Raw genomic sequence first — 19,831 nt, forward strand, 5'->3', positions numbered from 1 at the left:
TACAAATGCAGTTATGATTCTCATTTGGGAAAGGTAGGTCAAGCAGGATGCAAGTGTTTAGACAGCTAAAAGTAAAAAACTGGTCTGAGAATTTGTAGTGCTTGGGAGAAGGTAACTATCAGCTCTGAGGGAAAAGAGCTAACATTTTGTTGTGACATTCCACAGAGATACAGACCTACTGACACAGCAAAAGTTCACTTGGTTCTTAGCGCAGGACTGATGAGCCACAGAGCTGAAGGAAATGAAAAATACTTTACAGGAATTCAACCTTGACAAAAGGTGCTTTGGGAGTCAGGATGATAGAACACATGTATTAATATACATCCTTAGGTTTGGGAGTTAGAATGATAGAACACATGTGTTAATATACATGCTTAGGATTGGGAGTTAGGATGATAGAGCACATTTATTAATATACATGCTTAGGTATCAGGGCCTTTTGCCCTACTGATTATCTTTAGTTTCATTATTTCAATGTGGTTGATAAGCATTTACCTTCAAAAACAATCTGGAACTATCTTTAAGACAACATGGAAGTAGTTCTAATTTTTGGGACTACTTCTATGTTGTTTTAAAAGTAGGTCCAGGTTGTTTTAGAAGATAACTGTTTATCAGTTGCGTTGAAATAATGAAGCTAAAGGTAATCCTAATTCTTGGGACTGTTTCCACATGCATGGAGATCTGGAACAATCGTGTTCAGTGGTACTGCTTTTCGTGCTTGTCCCAAAAATTGACCAAAACCATAATGGAAGTTTTCTGATTTAGTAGTGCATGCTGTTGTAGAATTGTACCCTTTCAGCAGACCTTTCTAGAAAATACTTGCTGGTGTGTGACTTACATTACTGAAATACTTTTAAGTTATGCTTTGAAATTAAAGCTTCCTATTTGCATAGATGATAACTGTTCTCTTCGAAGATATAGTATACGTATTTGGGAAGCTCAAAACAGTGTTGTAGCATTATAAAGTCAAGAGGCACGAAGATTTAAAATGAACCTTGTACCCAAAGAATGACCTACCTTTAGAGATAGTTACATTCAGATAATGTTGCTTCATAGCATGCAATTCATCAGTGTCATTTGCAATAGAGATTGAAATTTTGAAGCAGTGATTACCAAGATACTACCCAAACTCACGAGTGGGTAGCATGATGTGTGGGTAGTGGGATAGCAGAATGCAATTCCCATATTTAAATCCTGCTGTACTTAAGTGTATTCACAACATTTTTGTATTGTGCTGTGCCTGCCCCGTTTTATGTTTCCACTGCCCAGAGTTAAGTAACACAAGCCAGGGAAACAAACCACAAAATTTCTAAGGTGTAAAAAGGATGGGAAAAGCTTATTATTTCTTCTCCTTCTAGCAGAGCAAGACCTTTCACATTAGATACACAGAACTTTCAAAATACAATGATGCAAGGGTGAAGTTAGAATCATTGCACCATGTCACCCAGTGGAGCAGTTTACAAATAAATTGCGAACACATTACATGTTTTCCTTTTCCATTTCTCTGTAAGATTTAGGACCAAGTAGTCAGTTTTAGGAATGAACCGTGGTTGACCCTTTTCTTACAGGCTCCTGCTCCACAGAGTGTCATTAAGTCTGTAATAATGACCATTTCCCAGACAGTCATGTGTTACCTCAACACATATTTATGTAGCAGTGATAAAAAAAATAAATAAGAAAATATGTAATGAACCTGTAACAAAGATAAAACACCATATACTGTTCAGTCTGGTTTTTACCAATACTAGTTCTTTTCTCCTGTCAATTACAGAGATAGCAAAGCATGTTTTGTCTATACTCAGCACTGGTTTTTGCAAGAGCACTTACTACCTACCAACTAGTGCCTTAAAATGACTTTAAGACTTCATTAAAAATCCTGATGAGATACCTTCTGAATGCTAGGGGACAGTAGGGAACAGATCCAGCTTGGTCAGTGCTCACACCTTCTATAGACAGCAGGTTTGCTGTGGTAAGCTAGTTCTTTTCATTGTGCTATTGAGAAACAAACCTCTAAGGGCATGGAGGCAGATTAGTCGCTTTAGTTTAATTTTGGTGGTTCTCAGGGTAACTAAAGAACTAAATGAAAGCCAGCCAGTCCCAAAATAAAGGTTGCGGTGAGCTAAAATAGTGCTGGGGACTTGCTGGCACACTGAAACCAGGTTGAAGACTGCCTAATGAAGTGTCAGTGGCATTTGGTCTGGGATACAGCAGGAGACAAGAGAAACCTACTTTTTTTAATGTATCATTAAAATTGTCAAGGGCTTCCAGAAATACTAATTTGATGAGATCCTTTATTTTCTAACAGATTGCTTACCCAACAGGAACCCATTACTCTTAATAATTGTTCGAGGTAGAAAGAGGTGGGGAAAAAAGGCTTCTGCTTCTTCATCCCAACATTGACTAAACTTTCTAAGAGATGAATGTAAAACCCTAGTTTCATCATGGCAAAGCTGATCATAAGTCATAGTGTTTGATTCATAGAAAAATTCTGTTCCCAAGTTTGCTTTTTTACTCCTCCAGTGTGAGGAATACCTGCTTGCTGAGGGACGTAGTTTGAAATGAGTCTATGGTTCTGCTAAACCATCACAGAAAGTCACAGTAAGCGTGGATCATATACCTTTTGCCCCCATGGTATACATACTAAGTGGATGGCTGCATCTTTAGGGAATTTCACCAGCCCTGGGATGTATATGATGTATTTCATCCTACTCTGCTGAATTACTATAGTGCAGACAGAAGACAACAGTAAAATTAAGGCACAATCATAGGATTTAAGTGCAGTACAGTCTAGCCAGAAGCCTTGAAAGTGGAAGAGATTATAGTTTTACACAAACTATTTTCAGTTTCTGAAGGGTATCCCAGAAAGACCAAAGAATTTAGAAGTTACCTTGTTTCTGCATGTGTAACTTGGGTGTATTGGAAAACATGGGAGAAAATGTCTTAGGTAAAACAAAATCAGGGAAAACATTTATAGTTCATTGCAATAACTTTTATTACTGTCAGTGAAAACATTTTTAAAGACAGTATGGTAACTTCTTAATATTCATGTGTGAAAGAAATTGTCCTCTATAAGGCTGATAATCTGTTAGTATGATTTGTGACGTTTCCTGTTCATAGTTTAGCTTCAGTTTTCCACCCTTTAACCATTAAGTGCTGACCATTTGTAACTCAAGTCTTTGTATGCAAAGGCCCTGAAGCCAGCAAGCACAGCCTTGGCAGGGGCTGGTGGCTCATGCTGGCCTCTTGGCCAAGCACCAAGAAAGTGCTCTCTTCTATGTGACATGACTGCCCTTCTTGTCCTGTACTTCCCCACCTTCCTCACTATTTTACTTGTGTGTGAAATGAAAATGAACTCTTACAGACATTAGTCTCCTTCATTAATCAGCCTAATGCATAACTCTGCTGTGGATCACTAGAACTGATTCAAGCAGTTCTGAAGGAAACAGGCAATCACAGGCTGTCAAATGCAAACACAGCATTTGTTCACACTGCCTCTCTAGTTTTATATTTGGATGCTGTTAAAATTACTGTTAAGAAAATCAGATTTTACTTTGTATCATTGTCCATTTCCAGAGTGTCTGAGTGGGCAGCTTTTAGAAGGAATCTGTGTTTGCTTTTCAAGTTTTTTGTTAAAAATTACAGAATTTGTATTCCAATGCTAAGGCTTTTGTTTTTTTTTAGGATCGAAATAGAATGTATGACAGTCTGAATATGCACTCTTTGGAAAACTCCCTTATTGACATTATGAGAGCAGAGCATGATCCACTTAAAGGTATGTTATTATGCTAAATAAAGAAAAAAGGGTCATCTATTCTGCATATTTGAATTAATACTGATTGTTAATTTAGATTCTAGGTTCATATTAAAATGGCAAATGAACTATTTTCTCACTGGAATGAAAAGTCTATCTTAAGCTGTCTTTTACTGAAAACGTTGTTTCACAGTTACGTAGAACAAACCATCCCTAGTGTTGCCAGTTAATTTTCCCTTTCTCTGCCGTTGAAGCTGAAAAGAAAACTAAAGTCCATTGATAAAATCAGCTTTTGTCCTTTTAAATATTTTTTCAAATCTACTGGAGGATACTAATGCATCCAATCTGAAGAAGTCCAGAAATACAGTTGGCTTTAGAATGCTGGTTCCTCTTACTGTTCTGGGCTCTGTTAAATCATTTGGCCATGGCAGTTAAGCATATAGCTAGCGTATGTGGGCTTCCATTCTAACTCCTTTGTTCATTGTGCATTAACTCTTGTCAATTCTGTTTTTCCATACTTTCTCAGGTAACATTTACTATTGAATATTGGGGCAGGGAACTCAAACCATTTTACTTGGACTGGTCAAATGTTAGTTCATTTGTGGTGTTCTAATTAGACTAACACAGTCTAATTTTAAAATTATCCAAGTCTTCAGACTTGCTTTGTAGAAATTAAATCTCTGCATTGAAGCAGAGACAACAACAAAAAAACAAAACAGGGTTTTTTTCAGCTTTATTTACTCCCTTCCATTCTCCATTTCTAGAGGCTCCTGTACTTATTATATATTACATTAGCACAGAAGGGCCTGTTCTCCTAATTTGAAGGACACCTTGCTAGTCTGCTCATGATTCTCTTTAAGATCTGTGTAATCAATTGGAAGACCTGCAGCATTCAGATAGCATTTAATAGTATTTTAAGATTTAAAATAGCCAAAAGTTTGGAGTGTTTTCCTGAGCTGCAAATCACTACAGAGCATCTGTAAGTATATAGCATTTACTTAAACAGTTAATTTTCTTTGACTTTAAAGTAAGTAGAAGCTGAAATTAAACTTTCATAGGTGTTTTTCAGTCTGATCTCTTCTTTCTTACTGCTTAGAGAGAATTAATTCCACTTTAGCAATTTTATCATTTAAGTCCATTATTAAATTCAGTTTCCATCTATTCTACATGTTTGCAAAACATAATTAACACGAAAGGTTTGAAACCTGTAAACAACTAGCCCAGTGGTAACTGCTGTGTGCTAAAAGCATGCATATCTCATCAAAGACAGTGTGACCAGGTGTACCATTCCTCTTACACAGCATTCTTGCTTCTATTTGCCACACTCAGGTGGTGACTAATACATCTTGCCTTGCCTGAAAGCTGCTCTTAGGCATAAAGGTAGAGAATGCAGATCTTCTATTGCAATATTTGCCATTGACACCTCTCACATTCCTGAAAATGAAAACCAGTCTGTTTCTTCTTTCTATGCACGCTGACATGACAAGTGGAAGTGGTTGCTCGATTCCCCCTGCCATCTCACTGTTTTAATTTTGGCTCTGTAATTCAGAAGAGATTTCGGAGGCACAGTGAGCACAGAAAATACCAATTTTTATTTTTATTCATCTCTTCGTACTTCATTATGTTACAATAGATGAAAATTGTGTATTTCCAATAATAATTTTCCAAGGAAAGTAAGACAAGACAAAGCTTTAAGATTTGAAAGTTAATTTGGTTCATACGTAGATACCTTGAAAAACTTAGTAGTTTCCATCTGTGCTTTCAAGGGACATGAGAATATGGTGTCAGTCTACAGTTAAGAGATTTATTTTTTTTAACAGTTTCACCATCATGTTCTTGCAGTGAAAATTCTGCTAAGTTTTATGTTTTAACTAAAACAGACGGAAGCCATAGATAGTGATGAACTCAAAGAAAACCCATTTTTCTGTTCGAGTGCCAGTGAACAATGCACATGCCAGCTGAATTTAAATAGAGTAATTGTGTGCTGCTATTTAAGTTGATTGGATAAGATACTTTTTCTCTGTGGGTGTGATTTCAGCTGAAACAGCTACATTATTAACAGTAAGGCATGAGAAATGTTCCTTATGGACTGGAAATTGGAGGAAGTAACCTCGTGCTGTAACAGCCTTTTAGTTCTTCTCTACTCTCTTCTGATTTTTTTTCACCATTAATTGGCATTTCTGTAATTTCTGAGCAACTTTAACTTCTTTTTTTTCTTCTCCCTGCCAGCCATGAAACTCTAACTTGGTTATATCAGTCTTTGTGACTTTTCACCAGAGAAAATCTAACATTTACTTAAAACTCCATCATATTTGCTTGCAGAATACAGAGGATTAAGAATATTATTTTTGTTATTAATATTATTATTATTTGTTGCTCTTATTAATATAGAATATATATTGTTGTAACTAAATGGTATTTTGTAACTAGAGAATATTTTTATGACAAGTTCTCAAGTAAATTGTAGCACACTAAAACAATGCATCTTTTATATCTGATCATAGCAGTAAAATGAAAGTCCCTGGAATTTTAAGCACGTGTTTCAGATTTAGCTGCTTACAATATCTGGAGTATGACTAAGCATCTTGTCTCACATTTTGCACAATGAAGAACAGACAGTCTGTGACTATCTCATAGCTTTACATTTTGCATGTCAAGATCCGTTTTAGGAGCAAGTCAAATTTCATCACTTTTGCTTTCATGAACTTGAAAAAAACTATTTCAAATATGATTCACTGAAAGCTAAGTTTATGCCTGCCAGAAAATTGTTTATAGATGACTAGTTTTGGCTTCACTTAGACAAAGTTTCATCATTACAACAGACATGATCAAAAGAAAAGTAATTTTTAGCTTTCGATAAGATATTTTCAAGGTAGGGTAATAGGGAGAAGATGTTTGACTTTACTAGTCATTTCAGCAGAAATACTGCTCGTATTAAAACTAATCCTTCCCATGCAGCATTCTTGAAATGCGTTTCGTAACAAGATCTTAAGTAATGTTTAAAATTATCCCATCCATTCAATTTTAGTGAAATATCTGAAGTTAAATTAATTCATTTTTATATCATTGTTCTTAAATACCCTTTTTATTCTTATAATAGTCCTTAAAACAATTGAGAGAAGAATTAAAATGCTGATAGCCTGACATATATAGGTATTGCTAGTATAACTCTTCAGACATACCACTTGTGTACTTACTTTTCTTTTTTCCCCTTCTTCTCCCCCAAATATCAATGCATTTTGCTGTCAAGAAGCAGGAAAGTCAATGCTTTTGGGCTGAAACAGTTTATGGGGAATGCTTAGAAGCGGTGGTTATATTTTGTATGCAATATCTATTAGTACTGAGGAGGCAGTGATTTAATGGTATTCCTTATTTGCTGTTTTAAACATCTTTCTAGTAAAGACTGGCACAGAGAACATTGTCTTCCTTTGCATATGGAAAGTTTTGCTTTCAAAGACATTTGTTTCATATTTTGTGTTATGAAGCTCTAAAGTTTAAAGCTGCACAATTTCTTCCTAGAGTAGTTCAAATTGTGCTCAGAAAAGAGTTTCTGAGGCTGAAGAAAATAGAGAGGAAAAAATTCTCTCCCTAGTCACATAAAAGGCTTTGAGATCTTACATACAGATTGTTTCTTCTTTCTGTCATAGAAACTTTTTTCTGATAAAAGAATATATTTAAGACTGAGAGACTGATTTGTCTGAATAGATGGACTATCAAAGAGAACCCATTTGGCCTCGTTCTGGCTTGCATAATTCATACGCAAGTATTGGAAAATGCAGTCTCCAGGCTTTCTGTAACTAGGTGTAGTCCAAACACGGGTTTGTGCTGTTGTCTTAACTGCGCTGATTCCAAAAACTATGCTTTTTGAAACTGCTGTGATCCTCAGCCATTAACGCTTACTGGGAAAAGCTTGACTTGGAAGCTTTTTTTCTTCTAGTCAGGAGATCCCTTGAAAAACAAGGAAAAAGGGTAAGGAATTTTTGATTCTCAATCTCTTCATACAATAAATGAAGACTTTTTTTAAAAATGGGGAGAGTAGACATGAAATACCAAACTTGTGAATCTGTGAGTCAGTAATGTTTAAAACAGTAATGTTTTAATATATGGGGATTCCTTCCAACAGTTTAGTTAAATAGGAATAGAAAGTATGCATTTCTAAAAGTAGATGTGAATTTGCCTTAAAATGAAAAGTGAGTAAGCACCACTACATATATATGCTGAGAAGTTTACAAAAATTTAGATTTTCATTGCCCCTATCAGTAACATGAGATTACAGAAATGTTGCTAAAACTAAGTTTGTTAGTCTTTCCTCATGGTTTGGATTAGCAAGACTTCTAATTGGATTCAGTGGATAAACTGACCCACCAAAATTTATTTGAAGCTTTTTATTTTTTTTCTGTCCTTACTGAAGAATGCATTGAGAAATATGCACCAGGCAGGCAGTTCTGTTAATTTTAATTACATTTAGATAAGGAAGAGGAGGTTAGGTTTAATAGAGCTCTAGTTGCATAAGAAGTGTCAGGCATACCTGCTTCTTAGCAATGTTAGTTTCAATTTAATAATTCTCATGTATCATGGCTAATTAGCAGTAACATGGTGAAGTTGCAAGTTCAGGTTTGCACAGAGAAAATTTTTATAACGTGATGATCTTTCTGATACAGAATGGCAGTGTTAGGCATTGTATTTGTTCCAGATAGTAGCAGCTTATAAATTTTGGGTTCTATAGAGGGATAGTGAATTAATTACTTCCCATTTTTCAGGAATGGACTAAGTCTCTTATTTAAATATTAGATATTCTCTAACTGGTAGTTGATGTCAAACTGCTCCATCATCTTTATTATTAAAACTACTTTTTTAAGCAGGTGGAGGCCACTGGAACTGCTAGAAGACCATTGAATGGTTTATACAATTCTACATTATTGATATTGAAGCAGGATGGGATTAGATAGGATTTGTGCCTTGTTCTTAAAGTGGTGTCTTTTTTTTTTTTAATGTATCAAAAAAAGAGTGAAAATAGCCAGCTAAAAAGATGTATTTGATAGAAGCAAAGTAAATTGTTACAAGATGGTACTCGATCTTCTGTATTCTACATACTGATATTTTAAGTGAGGTTTAATACAGTAAATGTCCATTTACCTAGAATAACCTGTTAAAAAATACTGTGATCTGAGCTCTGTATAAAAATGAACCCAGTTTCACATGTGAGATGTTCTAAATTTATGTATGTCATGAAATTCAGGTGGACAGCCTAGAAAACAATGCATTTTAGTTCAGCAGATTAATCTGAGGGATAAGAATCTAAATTAACAATATAAATAAGTAGCAGCGATTGTGTTTTGAAGAAGTAAGTAAACATTCTATGTTTAAAATGTTCTTAAAGTCGTAAGTCCGAGCATTAGACCAGGTAGCAAATACAGGGGTTTAGTTCATCAGAATGCAGTTAAGTGTGATTTCATTGAAATAATCATGTAAAAAGACTTAGAAGTATCAATACAGCAGTGTACTGAATAGTATTACTTGTTTTCCTTTTTAGTCTTGAAGTCATTTATTATGAAATCAGGATTTTGGGCTGCAGTGGTGGGCTCAGATGCCTGATGCACTCCTTCTCTTCCACTCAGTGAGAAGTCCTTCATTATTTCAGCTTGGCGTCCGTGTTTCAGATGCAGCTTATTTGTGAAGCTATAAGGGGCGAAAAAGCAAAAGAATGCAAAAGTGGAGTTGTAAACCTAGAATTTACTATTTTTTAGAAGTTTTCTTCCCCAGGTATTGACACTGGTGGGCTTCTCTCTCTTTCTAGGCCTTAAATCTGACTTTTGTTTATGAAGTAATTACAGAGAAAAAAACCCTGGCCTTTATCTCTCTTTCTAAATAGGAAAAGAGGATAAATGCAGATGGGGAGAAAGACTGTAACCACAGACTCAAGGAAGTTCAAGATAATGATGTCTCACAATTTCTTTTGTTGTTTTAGATAGATTCAGCATTCTGATTTGCAAGGAACACCTTATATTGTTGCAAGTATTTCTATAGCAGTGTATGTAAACATGATATGACAGTGATCTTGTGAAATTCTTGCTGCTAGACAAATGAGTATTAGCCTTGCTAGAGCAAAGAACTAAGTATAGGAAAGTTGTTGTACACCAGGCTGAGCAAACCAGTGGCAGCTCCCAGATTGCAATTTAAAGATGCCTTTTTCCCAGTTCTTTCCCTATGCATTTCCCAGCATGCATTGCTAGAAGGGAAGAATTTTTATAGTTCCAAGAAACAGCAGGTATTGCTGTAGATGTTCAGTATGACAGAAAAATGTATTAAAACTGGACATTGTGAAGACAAGAGACATAAAGATGGAGGCTCCTACAAATGTTTTTGTTTAGCATTTTGCCTAAGTATGCTCAAAGATTCTGTAGAAGTTAGAGAAGACAACAGAGTCCTTCTGGGTGGCATTCATCTGTCCTTCTCCAGGAGCCTGCCCTAGCCTTTCAGTGCTTCCAAATTCAACAGAAATTTGTACTTACCTAATCTGCAGGTGTTCTGATACCATCCATTCTCACAATAATAAAATCTGTGGGAAGAGAAATAGTACACAGCTGTATAAAAATCTTCTTGCCATAATGCCTGTAAATAATAGGGCTGAACAAAATTTCCTAAATTATCTTAATCTTGCTATTTTGAAGTTTTAAATTTCAGAGTTTGCAATGTGTGCATTTTCAAATTATTTTTTGGCAGAAAATTACCCTGTTGGTTTCTAAAGGAGAAGAGCAAAAATTAAACCGTATTATTTACAGATTTACAACAAAAATTTTTTTTATTCAACCCCAAAGGTGTCCCTTGGGACTCAGAAATATTTCAAGAAATTTCTAGTCTTGCTGCTAAGCTCATGGGTTTACCAGCAGTAGGGGACCAAACACAGTATGATAAGACTTTCTAGACAGCCTTAATATATAGATTGTTGACTTGGTTTTCTTTCTTTTTTTCCCCTGTGGTTTCTTTTTCTTGCAAGCCATCTACATATATATGACCCTGTAAGCATGTGTGAGTTCTACATGCCCATTGCTTCCAGACTGGGTTCTTCTTTATGCCTTTACAAGCATTCCCATTTCCTTCAAAAGATTTACCTGTTAAGTGAAAGTATTCATATATATATATACACACACACACACACACACACACACATATATGTATGTATGTATATACATGTATATCTATTCTTCAGATTATAAGCAAGCAAGTATGTTTGAATAGCAAAATAGATGGCAATGCAGTTTTTTGCACATTAAACCACAGTTTTTCCAAACACAGCAGCTATTGTAAATGTCTCTCTAGGTCAGTGTGCACTACTGGTATGTTTGCAGCTTCCTGTAAACAGAAGAAATCTCCTTTAATAAAAAGGAATTTGTAGTGAACAGACACCTCAGCTGTGCATTTTAAACCATTCATTTAACTACTAAAGTATAATGTGCCACCAGTGTAGTAAAATGCAATTCTTGAAAAATTCTAATGTCAGGATATAAGGTTTTCATATAATTTTTTATTCAGTTTAAAATGCTGAAAATGCTAACTGTAATAGTCTTTAATTTTGTTGAATCTGTAGGTAAAAAACTGCTCTAATTTTGCTAGACTTACTGAAAAATACTACATACCAGGCTTATATGAAGTACACCAAGATACAATCATAAATCAGTTAATAAAATTTTCATGCCTTGATTGCTATTAACATGATTTTTCTTAGATTGATTCAGTAGAGAAGCACTAAGTTGTAGAAATGCCACTCTTTTAAGTGATGTGCATAGTGCAGTTATTCAGAGTCACTGTGAAAGAGATGACTAAAGCAGTCAGCACTATTTCTGGGTGTCATGAAACAAAGAGTGGCTTTATCCTATTGGAGCTGATCCCAAAGTACACTGCAGATCTTATGACCAGAGAATTAAGGTTAAGAAGTCTGTTCTTGTCAGCTTTAACTTGGGTCAAGGGTATTGTTGGTTAATGTGATTGGAGTTAAATATTACCTCTTTATTTCCCTTAGGCAAATTCTAAGCAATGATTTTTCATTATTTTTTCTAACATAATAGCTAAAAGCTCTGCATTTGTTTCGTTCTTTGGTTTTTGTTTTCTTTTAAGGTCGCTTGAGTTATCCACATCCGGGGACTGACAATCTTCTGATGTTAAATGGTAAGTTCTAATCTTATAACAGTTTCTAATTATCTCTAGCTTAGCTTAAATCTGACATGTTGGTATAAAATTATGCTATTTTATTCTGTTCCTGAATTACTTGCCTCTAGTCTTCAGCACCGATGGGACTGTTGCCATTTTTTGGAGTTGAATGGCAAGAGCTAATCTTGCAACAGCCTTTCATTATATCTAGCTTATTGGAAATCTGAAATGCTCATAATGATGCACTATTCTTTTTTGTTCTCAAGCAAACCAGGGGTATGTTTTCCAAAGAGCTGTAAGAAATCTGTTATACTGAAACAGGAATTAGAAAAATAAGAAGGCCAGAAACACATGTTTTTCTGTACTGGGAAAATAAAGAGTGAACTAGACACTTTGTATTAGACTCATGTGAAATAACTTTTTTTTTTTTGTTGGGGTTTTTGGAAGCGGCTTTGTCAAGCATGTGTCTACTGTGAAATATGCTGAAGTTAGAGTTCATGTTCATGTTCCTCTCCTAGTAGGTCAAACTTCATGAACATCTGCTATTCAGTGAAGGCATGAACTTTAGCCTTTGTTCAAGGCTAAAGAAGGAAGCACAGCTTGGTAATCCATCTAAGTCAATAATAAATCAGGGGTTTTGCACACAATGTTTTCTACATTTGGAGAAATTAGAGCTGTAGTGCCACAGCTTCTCTAGATTAGAAAACATGGAAGCTGTTGTACACAAAGGAAATACACTTGTCATTGACTTGATGAATCTAAATGTTAGCAGTAGAGATATTTTTATTAAAAATATGGTCAGTATATGTTTTTTCAGGATTGAAATTGTGTGGAAGGGGTTTTTTGGGGTTTTATTTTTAATTGCCTTGCCCGTTTTGCACAATCATTTACACTTGTGCAAATGGATGTAAAATTTAAACAAATATGTATTTTCCCTGTGTAACACCAAGTAAATGTTTAAAATCTTAAGGAAATTAAGGTTTAGCTTTATACCCAGTAAAGGAAAATACTGCACAATGGACATTTGAAGAAGTAGATCCTTTGGTATTGAATGGGTAACTTTAGGATAATGGAATATCTTGAAAAGAAAAAATAGGTACTCAACTATTGAAATAAAATCAGTGTTTAGCCAACACAGTCTTGATTCCTCTACGCTGAGTATCAACGTGCTTGCTGTCACAACATATACAACATTTAACTTTTTGTATTTAACTACAGCTTTAAGACCTATTCTGCAAACTGGTTTGTTCAGGTGATATATGTGCAGTTGTCGTTATCTGCTGCTGTACAAGGAAGTGTTAGATGGGAAGGTATTAAGAGAAACAAATTCTTCAATAAGATGGGTGCAAGAAATTAATATTTTAATTCTTTTTATTTTTACTTAGAATGTTGAACTTCTCTTTTTAGAGTTTTGCATGCTGAAAAGCACATGGGAAGTATTCTAACTCTGGAATAGGTAGGAAAAAAGGGGTTTGTTGTTACCATGGACGCTAGGAAAACACAGTGGTACCAGTCTATCGTGAAACCTTACCACAAAGCTAGAAAGAACATGCACTGAAGAATATCTTGCTTTTAACGCTGATGTGGTTTCTCTTGTACTTTGAAAGGTAGCACTTAGTGTGACTGCTGTCCTCTTAAAAAGCTGCAATATTATTTTCAGCCTTCAGTAGGTGAGATAAAAATAACAGTTTGAGTATCTAAAAGGTGCTGCAGCACGTAATGTTTAAAATTATGCCCTTTAGAACTTAATTCAGAGCCTTGTTGTAGACACCTATTCTGTATCACATAGCTGGAGTCTGATGTGGCTGTCGGTGCAGGCCAGTGCAGTCGGGAACACTCTTCAGATTGGTGTGTCTTAACTGCAGCTTCGTACAGCTCAAGAACAGAAGCACTGGGAACAGTTTTTTGGAAGCTCCAGCTGCTCAAACTCGGCACAACCTTTCTTTCGTAGCAGGAATGGAGGGGCTTCCTCCAGATGTGCAGTAATGAGAATTATGGTTTGAACACCTATGAAGTTGTAGACTTCAATTTCCTTCTCCACTTAGGTGGATTCAAGCTAACATTTCCCTCTATCCCTGTAACTGATGCCTAAGAGGGAGAATTGGGAGAAGAAGAGTTGGTAATTCAAATATTCACATTTGTCCCTTAGTTTCTCAGTAAGTACTGTAGTAGCTGTGAGGAGGAGTAGGAATACCAGACCTTCATAAAAGCAAACCACAAATATTTTTAAACATCCTCAGTATGCATGCACTAATACTTAACACTGACCCTCTCTGAATTTTAGCTGGATTAATTTCAGTGAATTGGTATCTCTGGATCCCAGAAAGGTTCTGGCGTGAGCCAGGCTGAAATTGTGCAGCCCTTTTAAGACAAAGCACTTCTAGATAAAACTTTTTTTTAGGTAATTTTTCCTCTTCTTAAATGATAGAATTTTTTCCAAGTCATTTAAAGTGTGCTTACTGAACTGTACCTAATATTAATATTTACAGTTTTCATTATTTAAATTAATGAAATGAACCAAAGGAAACCTGATTTATGTGTTTTAATAAATTATGTATATTATAATTATATATCTGTTTCAGCTTAAGCTGTAAAAAAAGCAATGCATTTTTAATGACTGTTATCTCTCAAAAGTCAAAGAAAAGATACTTTAAAATACCTGAGTGCATCTTTGTCAGCTTAGAGAGAACATTTTTGAAGCAAGTAATAATGCAAGAGTCAAGTTTATTGGGATGTAGGGTGTTTTTCCCCATTACAGGGTTCCCTCCACCTTCTGTAGTTTTAATGCATTGAATTTTTTCAGTGGCTATTGAAATGTAATTCCACGTTTGATTAGTTTAGCAAGGGCATATTAGACTTCTTAGAGATACTATAAGTGGTTGTGCTTCTAAAGAAAGCTGGTTTACTTCAAACAGAAATTACTAAACTTCCTGTACAGGAATTGCTAAATGAGCTTCTGTAGCCTTTTAGGCATGCCAAGCTTGAATGGTCAGAGTGATGTCTTTCAGCCTTAAAATCTATGAAGATGTTATTTTTAAAGAAATCTAAATGGAATTTGGGCACCCAAATCCAATTGAATAAAATGGGAATTAGGCACCTACCCCTTTTAGTCTAGACTCTTGGAAATTGTTGCTATAATTGTTTATGGATTTCTTTAATTTACAATTATTAGTGGAAAAGGCTGCATCATGTCTGTCGCTATTCGATCGTTATGTCGGAATGTTAATGACAAATAGTATTTTATGTTTCTGTAAACTTCACAGTTATCTTTGTAAGAAGTTTGCCTGGTAGTTTTTTTCCTGATATACAACATAGTATTTTTAATTCAGCTCTGTCATTCAGTTGAGTTACTTCAATATGTGCGTATCTTATCTCTGGTACATATTGGAAATATGTGTCTGAATAAAATGAAACAATACATTTGGTATCTTTGTGGTAGCATTGCTCACATAACGTACAAGTTCTACTGTCTTGATGTTAGATAAGCATGCACAGAAAATGTATTTACTTCTGTCTTAAATTTGTGAGCTGATTTACATTGCAGAAAGGGGGATTTTAATTTTTCCCATGCGTATAAGCTGTATTAGTAGGCAACTTCAGGGGTATAGAAAAATAAGGTTTTAGCTAAAAAGAGAATATCTTTGTTGTATATGCAACAAAGATATTCCCTTAATTTTGGAAGGTTCCAGTGTTACTGGATTTCATTTTTGTTGGGCTTCATTATAATTCTTGTATGTGTTGCCTAATTTATATTTTCTAGAATAAATGTGTCTTTCATGCATTCTCACTCATTTGAAATCCTTCCAAGTTACTGGCTAATTAAAATACCCAGCTTTATAAACTAAAAGACAAATTTCTCTATGACTTACTATTTGGACAAGTTAAGGAAAACAGTTTAATCTCTCCTGTTTTGTTGCTGTAAATCAATTATTTGCCTACAGTGTCTGGCCTCTTCCAAAAGAGCTGTCTTCCCTGCAATTATTTATCTATAAACATATGCACTGATTATGTGTATGTTAGATACATCTGTGTAATCTGGATGTATAGATAAACCTGTAATTAAATGTATTTATACAGGTGCCATGCTCTGTAAGGTGTAAAACATTATATGCATATTATTCTAATAAATACAGAAATTCTGCATTTTTCTAGATGCAGAGTAGCACTAGATCCCTCCCCAGAGTAGTTTGTAATCTAAATGAGCAGGATGGTTAAATTTTAGGGAGGAAGGTTTGCGATACAAGTAAAGTAAGTGATGTGACAACATCAGGTAGTTTTTCTCCTGTTTTCCCTGATTTCATTGTTTTGCTGAAGCAAGAAATACACAGATAACTTTGGTACATCATTGTAATTTCCATATGTATAAATACTGCAGCATCTACCATTTTAAGTTCAACTGCATTGGGGTTTTTAACATTTTAATAACCCTTTTTTTGATTTTCCTTAAAATTACTGTTGCCTTTTTTTGAATGTACAAAGAAAAATACTTCACTTGTTCTGTAACAAAATATTTTTCAGCATATCAGCTTGTCTTAACTGTGAAAATGTAAGAAGATAGCTGAGCTGGTTTGGTGGGCTGAAAGGGGCAGAAGAGAAGAAAAGCAGTGTCCTGACACTTGTGCCTAAAGATGAATATTAGTATGCATCACTCTATTATCCTTTGAGAGAGACCACAGCGCTGCAACCATTGCTGTGAATGGGATGCACTTGAATTTTCCTGCTTACTCTAGTTTTATTTGTGGATGGAATTACAGAGAAGAAAAAAAAAAAAAGGCGTGTAGGGGTTAGGCGAGGGCTTAGTGACGCTACTGCTAATGCTATGTGGGAGTCACTTTGGCCAGGAGTCAGAGAAGATTTGTACATGCTGCAACACTGACACAGAGCTGCGTGTCTTCTGAGGGCCTGGCTTCAGGGACAAAATGTGTCTGAAGTTCAGCATCAGTCTCCCCAGCACCTAGTGAGAGAGCTGGCCACACATAAGAATACACTATTTTGTGGATTCTATTTTGATGTCGGAAATCTAAATGAAAGTGTTTCTACTTGGTTAGATAACCATGTCTCTTTCAGAAAGTGTTTTTTTTCTGTTTTGGCTTACTAGTAGAAAGTTGGAGGATCTGAAAACCTTGAAGCAAAAACTGTTCCCTTCAGTAATAATAATTTCAGGTGAGAGAGAATAAATGTAAAAGCAAGTTCAGTGCAAGTTGGATAGAAAGATGATGACTGTTGTGTAAAAAATAACTGTTCTAAGGGAGAAAAAACAAAGATTTTTCAGAATTCTGTAAGCAATCCACTGAATTTCTAGTCAGAAGAGATCAAGGTAACAAAGGAAAAAAAATGTTACATTTAATAAAATTTTTGAAAACCCCTAATCAAATAGGAGGTACCAGGATATAAGTATTTCATAATATGAGAATGGAACAATGAATGACATTTATGAATCAGTGATTTTATGCGTCTGTACGTATTTCAGTGGCCCAGAACAACAGTTGCTTTTAGGAGAATTGTATGTACAGATGCCTCATAAAATCACAACAATAATGTCAAGACATGGCAGTCTGTTCCTAAATGTTGCTATGACATTATGGTTATTAGTAACATTATCTATTTGGATACTTAACCTATACTGTATAATGATTAAAGTATTTTTTCTCAGATACCGAGTCTGTGAAACAGGAATAGAAAATACTTTGTGGAAATGTAACTAAGAAATTACACAAAGCTTAACAGTTTCTGTATTAGTAATCTGTCTATTTTTAGTTTTTTAGCCTTCAGGCAGAGAAGCAATCAGTATGGTCTTCTGAACTGTAGCTACAACCATGATCTCTTTAAGAATCTTACAAAACTCCAAAGTTAGGAAAATCTTGGATTTACTTGCAGTCTGTGCAAAATTGTTGCTTTGCCTTTGTGCAGTGTTTTTGATACAATGCTATTTCTTGTGACTTGTGCCCTGATTTCGTTTGCTACCACAAGGCATCTTTTGTTTCAAACAAAACCTTGCAGTTAATTTTCTGCTAGGTCTTTTCATGAAAAAGGAAGGTCACGGCTTACAGCATTTGCATTGTCACTGCAAAGGACTGCACAAACTGTTCCATGTGGACCAGGATGTTTCTGTGATTAATTTAACACTTGCTACATGCTTTTTACAGTAGTATTATCCTTTTTACAATTTCAGTACCTTCTGTGTGTTATTTAGGCACTTGTGTAAGATACAAATTACATTTTGAGGAGAATTGCAAAGTTGCCATAATTAATTCTTCCATAATTAACATGAAGTGAAGATGACGTTTAAAGATGTTGAAATATTTGAAAGAATGTTCTTTACAGCTGGTGCTAACATCAATTTAGTAGTAAAATAGTATGGTATTTATGTGAGACTTCAATGCATTCTCATCTACAATTATCAGTACCAAGTACAGATGCAGATTTTTACTTACTGCTTACCCACATGGTTCTTCGTATCTTAAATATTTTAGTATGTGGGCATGATACAGTTATTTGACATTTTACAATTTGTCCTTTGTTTGCATGCAGCGAGGAGTTATGGGCGAAGACGAGGTAATTCACTTCTATTTGTTACAGTTCAATTAATTCTGATCTGTTACCGATCATTATGATTAATTAATCCAGATTGTTGATTGTAATTGCTTATCTGCATGTTGTCTTAGTTTGGGGAAGATGGAGGGTGTGAGGGAAGGAGGAGTGCAGTCTGGATTGTTATGATCATTGTTCTCTTAGTGTCTGAATTGGAAATACTTTAACCCATTAAAAACTGCAGTTCTAATCATAATTTAGTTCATGCTAATGGCTACTGCTTGCAGTCATTGCCCCCTTTAAAAGTATACAGTTTGCTAGTTGTCCTTCTAACTCATCTCCTTTTGCTTCTGTAGAAGCAGTAATGTACAGAGTAAAAACTAAAAGCCTTTCATAAACTTAGCCAGAAATCTAGTAGACTGCTCTTAGAAGTAGTAAACAGATCTTCATAGTATAAGCAAATACATGCTCACTAACCTTGAAAAAGCTGTATGGTTTTAACTACAATAGGTTGTGACCTGAAGTTATTATAAAGACCATGTAAAACATGCAAAAAAAAAACCTGCCAAGATCTTTGGTAGCTTCTGGTTGGTATTCACCACATATACATCAGTTCATGTGTCTGTCTTGGTTTCTGCATTGGTTCATAACTGATTGCTTGGTAGCCATAATCTAGAGAAGGATGATGATGTAGATCATGGTCAGTGGATATAAGAGTACAATTGTTTTGACAATTCCTGTCAGATTCTGCTTGTTTTGTTACTTTCATAAAACAAAAAGAAACAAGTGTTTAGAAGGGCTTATCCTTTTTCTTCATATCATCAGGAGAAATGTGAAAGCCTATTGAAATGGAAAAACAAATCACCATTTTGCTTTCTTTATCTGAGAGACATTTAAAAGTGAAGAGGATGGGGAATAAAGTATTAGGAGTCATATAGACCATATTACTCTGAAAGTGTTTATCCATTGTCCTTCATGCCACCTTAGCTCTAAGAGGAATATAGTGCTTTCGGCAAACCTTTACCCACATTAAAGTAAAACTGAGCTCTCTGGTATAACTTCAGAACATGTTCTCCTGGTTTTATTTGTAAAGAACAATTCTCATTGTTCTTAGATTTTAACATGGGTCTGTGGGTAAAAATAAATTACTCTGAGGATTATTCTGTGACTATTTTCCCTGTTATATACTTGTTTATATTGTAAGTTTTATTGTCTAAGAAGCACTTCTTATAAACCAAGATAAATTAAAGTAATTTTAGGTTTAAGATGCTGAGACTAACTCTCCTGTATTAGTAGAATGTCTTAAAATTTCCACTTTGCAGTTTCCTGCAGGTTCCTGCAATATGAGTCTTACTTCTTCCATTATTGCACTTACTCCTGTCACTGTCATTATGGTAACAG

The 19,831-nt window shown here is 35.1% G+C and overlaps 1 protein-coding gene across 5 annotated transcripts in view; it reads left to right on the forward strand.

The window, feature by feature from the left end:
- The window catches only part of CPEB2 (cytoplasmic polyadenylation element binding protein 2), a 54,024-nt gene that overhangs the window by 11,378 nt on the left and 22,815 nt on the right, over positions 1-19,831 (forward strand). For 3 of the 5 annotated variants that reach the window (XM_048304832.1, XM_048304830.1, XM_048304828.1), the window contains 3 exons: positions 3,682-3,772; positions 11,867-11,917; positions 18,431-18,454. In XM_048304832.1, coding sequence (XP_048160789.1) covers positions 3,682-3,772; positions 11,867-11,917; positions 18,431-18,454 — 166 coding nt within the window. The remainder of the gene's footprint in view (positions 1-3,681; positions 3,773-11,866; positions 11,918-18,430; positions 18,455-19,831) is intronic. The other 2 variants (XM_048304831.1, XM_048304829.1) reach the window with 1 other exon arrangement.

Source organism: Corvus hawaiiensis, chromosome 5, assembly GCF_020740725.1.
Source record: "Corvus hawaiiensis isolate bCorHaw1 chromosome 5, bCorHaw1.pri.cur, whole genome shotgun sequence".
Taxonomy (NCBI): domain Eukaryota; kingdom Metazoa; phylum Chordata; class Aves; order Passeriformes; family Corvidae; genus Corvus; species Corvus hawaiiensis.